The sequence below is a fragment of the Nothoprocta perdicaria genome, unplaced genomic scaffold, assembly GCF_003342845.1.
Source record: "Nothoprocta perdicaria isolate Ctin4 unplaced genomic scaffold, notPer1 scaffold_42, whole genome shotgun sequence".
NCBI classification, from domain to species: Eukaryota; Metazoa; Chordata; class Aves; order Tinamiformes; family Tinamidae; genus Nothoprocta; species Nothoprocta perdicaria.
In genome coordinates this window covers 2,736,141-2,750,693 of record NW_020455666.1, presented here as the reverse complement: position 1 = coordinate 2,750,693, position 14,553 = coordinate 2,736,141, and the positions used below count along the sequence as shown (strand labels likewise).

Sequence of the window (14,553 nt, the reverse complement as noted above, 5' to 3'; positions counted from 1 at the left end):
CATTTCCTTACTGAGTCTTTAAAACTCAGCTTCAGTTGCTGTGTGCACTCCAATGCTCTATCACGCAAAGAGAAAGGAATCAAAACAAAAAAAAAAGGGTAAGTGTTGGGCAGCTCAATAGTTCTTTTTTTATAAAAAATCCTGGTCACATGTTTTMTTTGAAATTTCTTTAAATTTATWTATTAGATCACAAGAAATCTTGTAACTTTAGTATATAGTCAGATGACAAAGCCTGTTGTTTCATTTGCTTTAAATAAAACTAGATTTCCTGAGAAATAGTGGATGTCTTGATTCAGGCCAAAGATACATTCTTTGCTAACAAAGACACAATAAAAGGTTAACTAAATCCCACTTGAAATACAATTAGGTAATATTTAGACTAAAAGCCTAAGGATGTCTAACTGTATTTTGAGATATTAACTACACAAACCTTGTAATTAAATTGGAAAAACAATTTTGAAGCAAAATCAAATGACTGCGAGTTTTTTCCCCTGCAGTTTTAGTCATTAAATCAAACTTTTTGGAGAAAAAAAAAGGTTCAGCTTATTTCAAGTTTATAAAAGGAAACACTTTCTTTTTCATGTTCTAGAATCTCTCCACGTTTCAAATTCCCTTCTACGTATATTAATGGAAACTCTGTATTTCCTTATGTACGTAAAAAACTCTTTTCCTCTCCATTTGTTATCTTAATAGGTATGCTCTATCTGCCTGCTGCTTCTTACGCTGTTCAGTCTAATGTGAAGCCACTCTTCCAGCATACATCTAATGTTTCTCTGCAAGTAATATTATACCATACAGCTTTTTGCCTTCTTCTTTTCAAAACAAAGTTTATCTAGCACTTTTTACAATATCTGCTATAACACTCATGACAATACAATCAGAAATATTTTACAATTTATTTTTGCAAATAAATTTTAAGAAAGAAAGCACATTTTAACTATGGGATGTATGGAAGTCATAAAAAGAGACAGTTTCAATATATTAACTTCCCCAATTTGGAGAACAGATATTCAAATTCCAATGTGATCACAAGGCTCGCCATCTCTTATTAAATGCAGACAGGTAGAAAATATAGACAGGGAAGAGAGGAGGCTAAGATGGGGAGTGGAGTCACTCTAGAGAACTGCCAGCCTGGTTATCTGCCAGTCATATGATTATGTGATCCCTAAAAGACAAACAGTATCTGTGCACAGATATGCAGAATTTCCAGTTCTTTACTCATTCAAATTTTAAACTGCACTTTCTCAGAGATGCATGAAGCTACAAGGCAAAAAAAAGGGAACTATTTCCCATGTGAAACTTCCTACTTGCTGCTTACAAGGATAAGGATATAAAAATGTTTAGAATTATATAGTCTGTTAATCTCAAAGTCCAGTTTCAACATGCAATTTTATCCCTAATCCTGCAAAGGTCTAGAAACTGAATCAAAACTTTTGCCTAAAACTAACCTACTTGTACCACTACCTCCTGGAAACATTATCTTCCAAAGCTTTAGACAATGCTGTATTTTGTACAATGATGCAGGCAAAGTAATAATTTGGATGTGAAGGGACTCATGGTGCTTTAATTCCTTTGCACTTGTACTACTTGGTTTCAAGAATAGATCTGTGGGAATTATAATGGAAGGTAATGACTGTCTTCCAAAAAAACTCAGGCTTCCTGGAAATCCTGAGAAAGAAATACTGTTGTATTCCAGTTCTGCATTCAGAAACATGCTAATTAGTAAACCATGCTTATCAGATTATTATTCTTAACTTTTGGGTAGCTGAAGCATGAACAAAGCAGAATTCACCACTGTCATGGGATTTGCCCTATTACTGCTGTTTCACACGACCCAAACTGAAGTCTGTCCTCCTGCCTGCCTTTGCAAGTCACTGGGAAAAATGAAGGGTTTGGAGATAGACTGCAGTTCAAGGAAGCTGAAGGAAGTGCCTGCTTTGCCTGTTAACACCAAGAAGCTTTATCTGCAGAATAACAGCCTGACCACGGTTCCTCCGGGTACTCTGGACGGCCTACTCAGCCTGGAAGACGTGAAAATGTTTGACAATCCTTGGAACTGTGACTGTCATATTCTTTATTTAAAACTCTGGCTAGAAGATATCTCTGAATCCTCGCTTGCAAACGTCAGATGTGCAACCCCAGCTCCGGTTAAGATGAAGCCCATGAGAGAGCTGACTGGGAATGAGCTGGGCATCTGTAAGAGGCTTCTCCCGATCAAAAGTCTTGAGTTCTTTTGGCGAGATCTCATTTTAATTGCTGTAGCAATAACTACACTTATTTTAGTAGCATGGGCTCTGAAATTCTCAAAAAAGTTGGTCTACCAGATAAATATAAGCCAGTATGACTTTAGCGACCCACTGTTGCAGCAGGACAGCTTCAAAAATCGTAAGGTACAGTGAGCTGTTGACAAGCATTAGCTGCACCAGAAGTGAGGCTGAGTGCAAATCAGGGCTTTAGAYTGAGAAAAGGAAAAGAATAGCCTGAGTCAAAGATTCTCCTATGTTATAAAATGATTTAATTCATAATCTAAAGGATAATGTGTACGTTTTAAAGTCTACAAATGATTCACACTGGGGAATAACAAGAGAAAATTCATATGTACATAGAGGTGGGTTACCTGGAGCACCCAACAATCAAATGGCAGCTCATATATCCTACAGTCTAACATCAACACTGGATATTTTTCATACTGCAAGTGCCACTAAAAATGACAGTTATTTTAACAGAAGTTCCCCCAACTATACATAATATCTGCCTAAAACATTTAAACAACTCTCCTTGCTTTGGCAAATTTATTGCGGGGCAGACCATGAAGGTAGTGCATCCCAGAGACACACAGCACTGCCAGTGCAGCTAGGCAGTTCGGTACACACYGACCGAACCACCCTCCCAAAAGCCCAAATAGCAATGAGGTGCCACTAATCTTTTTTCAACCATGTATCACATTCTTTACAGATAATACTTCCAAGTGCAGCACAGAGTTTGCTTTCTAGGGCTACAACCTTGCTAAAAAAATAAACTACATAATCTGCAATAAACTGGATGGCTTATAGTAAAGCGATGACATTCTCAGGTGCAAACCAGAACAAAATTCTGTCTTCAAATTTATTTGTGTATTTCAATCAGCTGAGCACATACAATCAGAATTTGCCTGACTTTATTAAACGTTATATCTCATGAACTATCTCTGCAGGAAAAAATCTCAAAGAAACAGATATGAATATAATATATGCAGTTATGTAATTATATTTTCTCTGAGTTTTTAAATTTTTAAAAAGCAACCACTATTTTTATTAATGCTGAATATTAGAGAAGAAATACACTCTGTGGTCTCTCATCGTGGAGTTTCTTAAATGATTTTTCTTGTTTTCCCTAATAAAACATAAATCATTAACACTAAAGATCTCTTTTGTGCCTATAAAGCTACATAGGTATTTTTGTACTAGTCATAAAAACAGGCCATGAAACCCAATGAACTGAATATATGCAGTCTATGAACTTAAGGGAAAAAATATTTAACATGCAGGTGAGGTGAGGGACATTACAACTCTGCATTGGAATGTAATTAACTTGAGAGTTTGCTAGTATAGATAAAATAGTAAACTACGGTACAGCTTCATCTATACCAATATAAATAAATAAGCAGTTACAAATATTTCTGCTTACACCAACRAACACATCAAATAAACATAGCATATTGAAAAAAATATTTTATTCAATATGCATCTACAATTCTTCAGGRAGACATGTTTTCTGACCACTTTGTCTAAGCAGAAGACTAAAGGAGAGGGAATCTCTTCCATGGCAATATTTCACATTCCACTAAACTAGCATAGTGTTTATCACTTCTGAACCATTTGGCTTTTATCTGAAGAAACTCTGAAAACTGAAAAGCTGGAACAGTTAATTAAAGCCTCAAGAGCATCATTCAAACACTTATCTAGTAAGGCCACTACATCTTGCTTAAGCACAAAATTGCATAAATAATGCTACAACGGCTACCACCTCTTGTCATGCAAAGACAAGGAAATATAATGYCAGCTATCCAAATTAAACATGCAAACTATGTTCCCAGAGGAGTGTGTAAAGATCTCGGAAAGCCCCAACACTTTCTAAGTTACCATCTCAGGCCTGCAAAATTGCAAAACAGTGAATACATCTATTTTCACATGCCCCTAAGATTTATGGTAAATTGATGTATTTTAAAAAAGGGGAATGTGTTCTTTAGAAATGTAAGCACAACTACTGGGACTAATTGTAATTAAAAAGTTTTGAGTTCTGGCTTTTATATTTAGMAAGACAAATAGTCACACTCAGCGTAACTGAGCTTGAATTGAAAGCATTCATCATATTAAGTATTTTTAAACATATAAACATATCCTTTCCTATAACAAGCAAAGAACAGATCTGTGTAAAATGCAATCTAATTAACACAGAAAATATTTGGGGACTTTATTTATTAGACAGAATGACAGGTGAGTTACCTTTTTGCTTGAATATCCCCAAATTCTCTTAACATTGAAGCACAACGGTAATTCAGTGTGGACAACTTCTGTTCTCCTTAAGCATGAGACCTACATTTGCTCTTATTACAAATTAATTGTTTGAATTCATGCATCATGCTGCTTATTTTTTCATTTGACATTAATAAACGTAAGGCATTATTTTGAAAATAGCTACTGACATTTACACAACTAAACAAAAAAGGAGGTTTAGAAACCAGGCACTTTGGTTCTGACCTCACAATTCCCTCCCACACCAAAATGACTTTCAGTGTTACTGAAAAAAGTAGGAGACTATTCCTATTTTTGAAGTAATGAGTATAAAATACCCATTATACACAGGGTATATGAAATATGTACATGAAACATGTATAAATTGTCTGTTCAAACAGTCTTGCAACATTTGATTTCCAGGTCTGACCAGTTCCCTGAAACCTGATGACTCAGAATTCTGGATCCATAACAATCATTTTGACCAGTATAGGTTTTATCTTATATTAATTTCAAAGCCAAGTGGAAAAAAAAATTCTTAGAACAAGTGGAGAAGTCTCCCTAAAACAAATTTAACTGTCTAGTGTCTGGAAATTGAATGCAATAAATAGTGGCTAGAGGCACATAGGACACATAGGACTCATTATAGAGCACATACCGCATTAACAATTTGCACTCTATAATCATCTGAATCTAAATGACCAACAAATTAAGATATCATGCCTTAAGTATTCCTAAATGTGTATGTAGTTTCATTTGGATTGTGTTGGGAACCTTCACACTAGGCTTTCATAAACATCATGGAACATGGTTCATCATGCTTAAGGCCACAATATTATTAATGGAACGTAATTATTTTGATGAATGGACTAACAGTCAGCTTTGGAGATGCATAATGTAAAATAAACAGGGAAAAGCTCATTTTCTGAAAATTACTAGGTCTCATGCCCTTCAGCCCACACTGACCAAGCAAAAGTCCTGTCAAATACAACTGCCTCTGTGCATTAATGGAGTCAAACTGTGACATGATTATGCAGTTATTCAGATCTGGAAGTTTTGCTTTGCATCACTAAAGCCTTGCTGTGAATACAGTCATGTGGGATCTGCCTCTTGAAGTTGGCGACAAATACTCTTTTCTTCAGCAGACATAGACTAATATCTAAGAATTAAAGCTTTTTCAGTTTTTTATAAATTTATTTTTCTTATCTCTAAGTCTCCAAGCAACAGGGAAGAAAACTCTCTGAAAAAGGGGAAGAAAGAAGCCACAGCAAGAGGGCAGAAACCTCAAAAGGAACCATACAGGACACTGTGGAGGAGAAGGATGGAGTTGCTAAGCAGGAAAGCAGGAGAAAATTGGTATTTTCTGAACAGAAATTGACCAGATTCCCTGCTGCAAAAGAGAAGAGCAAGTGCACCTCTGCTTGAAGGTGTGATCTAAGTTATTTTAAAACTGAAGAGATGCTTATTTACAGTAATATTACACATTTACCACAAAAAAAAAAAAAAAACTTTCTTTATGCTGTGGATTAACTGAACTTGCCCATTTCTTCCTTTACTCGGGATGCTGGACTACATATTTCTCAGATGTTTTAAATCCTAATTTCTTCAGCTGAAACAAGTCGGATCTAAGGGTACACAGTACCTTTGAAACTCACCCCACAGAGCAAGGAGGTTGTGTTTCTACCTCTGAACACAACCTTCTTCCCTTGCTTTATATGTTAATACACACACTTTGGCTAGCAGTCGGTTTCYTCCCAAGGTGTAGCTGCCTGAGATGCATACCCAGGATTTTAACACTCCAAGGACTCCCCTGAACAGGGGGAGGTCGCTGTTAGTAGCAGTTCTAAATTTGCACTAACAGCTCACAGAAATTATCACAAGTTAAATGGCAGGTATTTAATAACACAAAGAATCAAAACTTTGTTTTTCAAAGTCATGATTAGCAACAGATTTTCACATGTCTCTCAACTTTGCAAGTCTGGCTGGCAGGAAGGACAGAATTACACTTGGAAGCATTTGGCAACACAGGTTTGATTTTACACTTGTTAACGTGAGACTTACGATCAGGTTTAATGAACATTGGACGTGGTACATGATATTCAGACAAGGAAAGAATCATTAGCACTAAACAGAACTAAATAAAATGCAAAGAAAATTTCTTGCTGTTACTTCAGATTCGCAGTACAATTAAATAATTCAAATATTGGATGATGAAGGATGCTTTCTCAAGTTTTCCATGTATATTTTTCTCTGACACTAGTATCCACAAAAGTGACTTTACGGATCATGATTTAAGAAGACTACTCTGGAATATACCTTCTCACAGAGAAGTTTTTATTTTTTTGTCATACTTCATTCATTTTCTGATATAAGATTGGATTTTCAAGATAAAATACACAGATTTTGAAGTGACTTGGTTTAATAAGAAATCAATTTTTTAAAACTATTGTTGAATATTACGGATTTGAGGGGAAAAAATATATGCTAGACATTGAATAAAGCTAAATACTGTTATAATTATATTACTATTCCTTAAATATCTTTTCAAAAACAGAACATACATGTTATGAAAAAATAATTTTGATTCTGATTTTGCTTATCAAATATTGATGCCATGACCCATATACAGCACTAAACTCTCAATTTTTCAAATTGAGATCAGTAACTACATTGAAAAACTAAGAAGTCCTATCTAATAGTACTACTTTAATAGTACTAAGCTTATCACATTACTTTCTCTCTTCAAAACACTACACAGAAAAAAATCAAGTAAATATTATCCTATTAAATTAGTTCCAATTAGATTTAGATTACACCCAATAATGGGTATCTGAGAACAAATTACTTTAGTTGCATAATAGCCACGTGGCAGCTATTTATGCTGAACTCTTTCCTGGGGCAATCTGTTCCCTGACGCCTTCCCCAATGGCGTGTTCCCAATGACATGGATCTGCAAATGATTGCCCATGAGCAGCAGGAGTGACACCATTTTTGCAGGCACATGGTTACAGTCAGAGATGGCAAGCTCATTTTAGGGAATATGAATTTAATGTATCAGATGATAAAAGTTATCATTCAAATTTCACATAGCTTAGCTGTGACTTCTTTTTCTTGTATCTGGACTTACAGTTATTACAGATTTGGACTATCTTGCATCTTGTATTTGGACTTATAGTTATTCAAGTTGAATTGCTGTCTTTTACACAGATGCAGTCTCTGGGAAAAGTGCATGGAGACTTCTCTCTATAGAAAGCGGTGAGAGACAGGGCTAAGAAGAATCCAGAGCACAGGCTAAGGAAAATCCAGAGCACTCATAATGGTCTAGAGAAAAAGAAAAGCATCAAGCAAAGCCCATTTTTACATGGTCTTGGCATAAAGGGAAGGAAGTCTCAACAGGGATGTATTTCAGGCTCTCTTTTCCTCTCTGATTTTTTCTTGTCTCCTCTTTATGGTCCAGGAGATTTTTGGCTCTGATATTCATAATTTTATCTCTGGCTAGCTATTACATTCTACTTGTTGGTGCCACAGAGGAGTTTGGAACCTCCTACCCAGCATAAAATCTATCTTGCCATCCATTTTATACCAGCAGTGGCAGGAGATAGTTGAAGAATGTGGCACCTACCACATCATAAGCACTTGTCTTCTTTGTATGACCAGGAAGCCTTTAGAAGCAAGTATGTTTGCATTTCTCAAGATTGCAAGGCAACTGCAAAATTGATCATTTAATCACTTAATTTTCAGATACACTTATAAAACAAGTGAATTATTAGAAAGATAAAACCAAAGCAGCAGCAATTACAACCTGAAAGAAATGGTAACTGCAGTCCCCAAAAGACCTCAGATGGTGGGTAATTGAACTCTAGGGATCCTAAGTGTTTAACTCTAGTAACAGCTTTGCAAAGACAGCTCTGAAATTGGATCAACATTGTCACCTAGTGGTTGCTGAAAGCTTTCATGGGGAAGAACGCCTTGAAGCTTGCCACCTTTTCATATAAGATTGTGGTAATGGGATATGATTGACTAATCTTCCRAACAAGCAATTACTGTCATTTTTTTTCCAGATTCTTCATAGTTTTCTGAAATGAAATATGTCAAATGATGCAAGAAGGAAGTATTTTTCTCTCGACAGAAATATAAAGATACTAAATTTGTGGACATTGGGCATTAGAGTCTCCATTTATTTTCCTGACTAAAATTCCTGTCTTAAATTTTCTGCTATTACAACTGAAAACGATGTGGCTCAATCTTTACATTAAATATTTACAAAACACTTCATAAAATTAGCTTAAAATCTGTCAGCTACATCAATAAAGAAATGTTTTGAGATACACTTCAAGTTTAGAAAAGATGACATATCATTGTATTTTGCATAAAGATCCACAATACAATTTCTTTTGCACAGTTTCTTACAGTAGATAGAAAGAAACAAGTCTTGGATTTTTTTTTTTTATATAAATCAACGTTTACATTCTTAGCATTCTTTGCTTAAGCAGCTAGCTAGCTTCAAGTTGATGCATTTTTCCAGAAAAACATAAGGAAAAAAATGTTACCTGTATAGGGCTGATAATAACCTAAGTAACTCATGTTACAGAGAGCAATTTCACATTTACAAGTTTCAGCTCAGAGTTTTACTACAGCCCTGAGCAAGTGCATACTGCTGCAGAAGCCAGGCCGAGACATATAGATTCTAAGACCCCAATCTTGCCTTCTGTGCAGCAAAGATCCACTGACCTGAGCAGCAATTTGGTTTCAGTTCCTAATAAAATATTCCAACTACTATCTGGCCAAAGACCTCTTTGAAGATCATAGCAGATCTGTCAGGTGTTTAGCAGATTCTCCATATATTTCAAAACAACAGATATATCTCATTTCATACCAATCGTGTAGAGATGAACTGCATTTGTAATGGTATTTGAAAGTATTCATACAGACTGATAGTGTATCTACGACCACTAGTGAATTCACACTATCATCTCAACTGAGCAACAGACAATTTTTCTTCCTTCTTATACTTACTTATTCAGTGATTCAAAAATAGTGTTGAACTTGCTGTCTATGAAATGAGAACACAAATATTATACTCATAACCAAATATTTAAAATGACATTTACTTAGCAGCTGTCTTCCTTTTAACATACATAGGATCTTCTTGCTCTTAATTTGTCTGAGTCCTCCAGAGGAATCATAACTAATACAAAAATGTGAACTGCATTCCATACTGGGCAAAGTTATTTCCCATGTTCATTGACCTGTACAAATCAAAGGTAACGGTACAAATATTATTTCAGGCTATATTTAGCCACTGCATTTCACTTTTGGACTCTCATGTAAGAGCACTGTAAGCTCCCCACAGGAAGTAACAACAAAATACAAAAAGAAAACAGATTGAAAAGCGAGGAAATTTCTGCAGTCACTACTTATTCTGTTTATCAAATTCAAAAGTTAACAAATACCAGTATATTTTAAATGATGGCACTAAATTAATATATGCCCTTACTAAATTAAAGACATCTAGGCTGACATATTGGAGTATTTTACAAGCTTTTTTTCATTTCATCAACAATTCCCAACAACATCATTGAAAAGAGAGGAAGACGAGCAATAAAATTCAGTTATGACAATGGCAAAAAAAAAGTAAACACAAGGAGGGCAGCTTACACTACATAAAGCTGACTTTAAAATTAAGTGCATCAACTCTGAAAAAGATGACTTGGGTAGTAGCCAGCATGCAGTATTATAATTTTTAAAGGCCCTAAGACACTATCATGAAAGAAACTGTTATTTTGCTATGCTATATAGCAACGGCATGTTCTCATCTGGGAATGGTGTTGTTATGGCTATTTCTACTCAAAAAGCACAGGAAAAAAAAAAAGTAGCAGCTCAGAAATGATCTACAAAGATGAATAAAAATACAAAAAAAAACCTCTTATAAAGACCACAAACACAGATAAACTTTGGGGAGGGGAAAAAAAGAGATAAAAGTATATAAAACAACAATTTGAATAAGGTAAATAGAATTTCTATTCATTTTGTTAAAGTATAAAAATACTGGATAATTCAAKTAATCAAACACAGCAATTCCAGAATCAATATATAATTTTTGAACGCTTTGTGGAACAGTCTTATAGCATCTTTGAGTTTCACAGTTTGCCTGTTTGGAAAAAGAGATTGAACTTTTCTATGGATAACATTATATACCTATGTATATGCAGCTGCAAATAATAACACATTCTCAATTTTTTCAAAAGGGGATTATTCAGGATTATATATGTCCTCCTGAGGACAGGGAGGACAGGGAACAAGCTGTTCTATTGTCTACTATTGCTAAATGTTTTGAAACACTACATAAATAGGTTAGATAGATACCAGACAAGGCGAATTACAAAACGGATTCAGTTTAGAGGAGGAGGGAAAAAAAAATTTAAAGAAAGCCCATCAGAGTGGCCAGAGATGGTAAAACATTCGACCAAGGCATTTTCTCTGTCTCAGCTAASGAAAACACATATTATTGCATCGCATTTATCACAGAGTATCTATCAGTACATTATTTTGTAGCATTAGGTATCCAAGTATCTTAAAGAAAACATAAATGTTATTTATTTGTCCAATAAAAAAATAAAATTCTGCTAAGTTCCAACTCAATTTTTCACACTGAATGATTCAAAGAACTTAAAAAGTTCTGTGCATTCAACATTACTGACATGAAGGATCCAACAATTGCATAAAATATTTCTGTCTGCAATCCACACCTGACAAAGGAAAATAGTCATCAGTATAACCAACTATCATAAGTATTCCTGGGAACTTAGACATGCAGAGACAGCAAGAATACTGTTGCTAATATGACTGATAAGTTTACAAGAACAACATTAATTCTTCTCAGAAGAATATGAAGTCACCAAATTATGCAGATTTCCAGGTGGTGCTTTTCAAATAATATTTCGTGAATGTGCAGTCAGTCATAAGCAAGATAGTAAAGTCTGAGTACATGTGCATGGTGCTGCTCTGTAGGGTTTTCATTTTGTTTGGAGTGTAAAAGAGGAATATTAATGAACACATATACTGTTCAAAGAGATTTCACCCTTTTCTCTTATCCTACATTCTTGAAGATAAATCTGCAGTGTACAGTGGCAAGATGACACAGGTCAACAAATAACTGAAGGAACCACACACAGATTCTAAAAATTAGGGGGTTGGCCTGTGATTTCTGTTACAATAAGTCACAAACAATACAAGGCCCAAGGGACCCCAGGAAGTCTGAGTRCTAGGACCTCTGCAGTCATAAGGTTTGAACATAGTAAAGACAGGAGGACAAAAGAGACATTCTCCAGGACAAATCTATCCTAAAACTGTGGGGTTTCCTAATTAATCCTGATTTTATGCTATTATCTTAAAGGACATCCCTTCTTATATACTGTTCCTCAGTTATTTCTCACATGGAATATGGAGGCATATTGATTATTGTGGAAAAACAATCACGAACAATAAGAACATCTGTCATCTAGCAACTGCCCTGAAAGCGATTTAAATTTTTAAAGCCTGAGGTATTTTAATTCAAACATTAATACCAGGGTCAAAAATATTATCTTTCTAACACAATAAGGCTGGCAGTCTGCTCTCATAGACAAAACAGTATGATCCATAGTCACAAAATGCTAAATATGACTTTAATATATGCAATCAAGAATTTATTATCATAAATATTCAAGGCAATGTCAGGTAACAAYGAATAAGGGTATAACTTTACAATATTAACTAGAATATTTCATTGCTTGTGATATATTGAAGAAATCAATATATTCATGCTGGTTCAGGTATTAAACTGAGAGGATATAAAGCTGCCAAGAAATACAAACATACAAACATTCTTTTAACCAAAATCTAACCAAAAACATGAAGTAATACGCCTCCACAATAAACAGATGAGTAGAGATTGAACTTCCCCAAAAAAATTATCTTGGAACAAAGGAGAAGCAATGTACCAACCAAAGTATAATTCTAGCCATCTCAGTTTTCATTCACAATTTTGGCRATTGTTCTATATCCACTCTAGAAGTTATTGAGAATGAATGCTTGGTACTATACAGTGGCCTCTAAGGTTATTATTGAGTCACTGCATACAGTTACAAAATTTATTTCAAATCATTTCCATCCATTCCTTCAAAGAGTGCTACAAAAGACTTGGTAATATATTTTAGGATTCCTCCTTGCGTTATTTTTCCCGCCCAGTGCTTCAGATAGGATTATCATATGCATTTATTTAGAAGGTCAGAAACTAATTTGCTTCATATGAAGCAACTTCTTAGAAATGTAATACAATCTTACTAATAAAATTCCACTAGCAGAAGTTCAAATTTGTAAGAAACCTTGTACTTGCAGCAAAAGGTTTTCAGCAAGCCGCAAAGCTCAACCTCGCTGCCCTACCATCAGCCAACTTCTCTGGTTAAACTAATTGAGCTGGCCGAGAGAACGGCCTTGCATTCAAGGCCATTACCGAGAGCCTCAACTATGTTTTCATACCGGTTTCTATCACTCTCTGCCATTCTCTGATAAACAAATCGAAAAGAAACAAAAACAAATTGGAACTGAATCAAACCCATTTTGTTTTTTTCCTAAGAATTGCCTCAAACAGGTGTTAATCCCAGCACAATCTGGGGAATAACTAGAAACATTTTCACATTCAAACTACTATTGATATCTTCCACAACTTAAGAGATCTTTCACTTAATTCAAGTTATAACATCACTTTATTATACTTACRCTTTTCTGTTTGAGCAATTCTTTGTTTTAGGAGCAGTTAAGGGCTCATAAAGACAGGCAACACTAAGTAGATTTAATGTAAAAGTAAATAAGAGTAATGTAAAGGACAGCAAGGATCATGCAATACCGGGTAGTCTAATTACTTTCATGAAAATAGTAAGCTTAGCTTTCCACTAAAATTACATTACAATGAATCCTACATACTTTATTGAAGATTGACATACCTAGCATTATTTCTTTTAAGTAATCAAACTTATCTAGGGTGTTTGCTCAGGCACTGACAACATAAAAAGGTGTTATGAGGGCACACACATAGTAACATCTTACTTACTCATTAACTCTTCTGTCCTGGCAGATGAATATTCCTAAATTCATTGGCCTGTTGAATTCATAATCGCAGACAACTAGAAGCAGAAAGTTTTTGTATCAGCATGACAGAGCACTCATACTTTTGCTCTTACTGCTCTTACCTGGGATCACCAAAAATATTTGGGGACCAGAAAAGGAGCAATAATTAAACCACTTCCTAACCCAGCATCTAATACCCCCTAAAAAAAAAAAAAAAAAACTATTGACTTACCAACTTGGAGCAATTCAAGACAAGTTGGCCTGATCAGTCTACCTTGACCTTGACTCACTTATAAAGTTGTACAAGGGGAAATGGACTCTCTCTGAAACAATGCCACTAAGCGCACAATTCACCTTTTTTCCCCTCATTTGAAACCATGAGGGGAAGCTTTAGCAAACCCTATTTACAAAAGCATACTAGCAAAATGTCTCTGTCAGAATATTTTATTCATAAAGCAGTACTCACTTGTGATGCTTGACTCACCGCATAATGTTTAAAATATATGTATTGACAAAAAGTACACAATAACAGTTTATTATCATAATCTAGGCAACAACTTAACACACAGAATTCCACATTGAGGAGCCACATTTATCTCAGTACATGCAGCCACTTTGTATGTATAGATATGTAAAACATATGCAGAATTATATGCATGGTAAGATGCACAGTGTAACGTTAACAGTCTTAAAGACATGTTCAAGCAGCACAGCACGTTGCAAGGGTGAACATAAAAWAGCGTTGCCCTGAGCATTATCCTGTGACGCTGGAGACAAGCCGCACCCTGGCCCCGAGCCATGGCTGGGAGGCCACCAGGCGGCCCAGCGCGGTTCCCGGAGGACTAACGGTGCCGCAGCACCTGCTTGGTCCAAGACACCGGTAGATGGGGCTGCGGAGGAACAGGGCACCAGCCCGGGCGCTGCGTTCGGCCCGCGACGCCCCAGGCAGAGC

At 35.6% G+C, this 14,553-nt stretch overlaps 1 protein-coding gene across 1 annotated transcript; it reads left to right on the top strand.

Moving 5' to 3' along the window:
- Positions 1-1,772: 1,772 nt before the first annotated feature.
- On the top strand, positions 1,773-2,490 carry GP9 (glycoprotein IX platelet). The gene has a single exon (XM_026046063.1). It carries the CDS (start codon positions 1,773-1,775, stop codon positions 2,397-2,399), a length of 627 nt encoding a protein of 208 aa, XP_025901848.1. The 3' UTR covers positions 2,400-2,490.
- Positions 2,491-14,553: the final 12,063 nt, after the last annotated feature.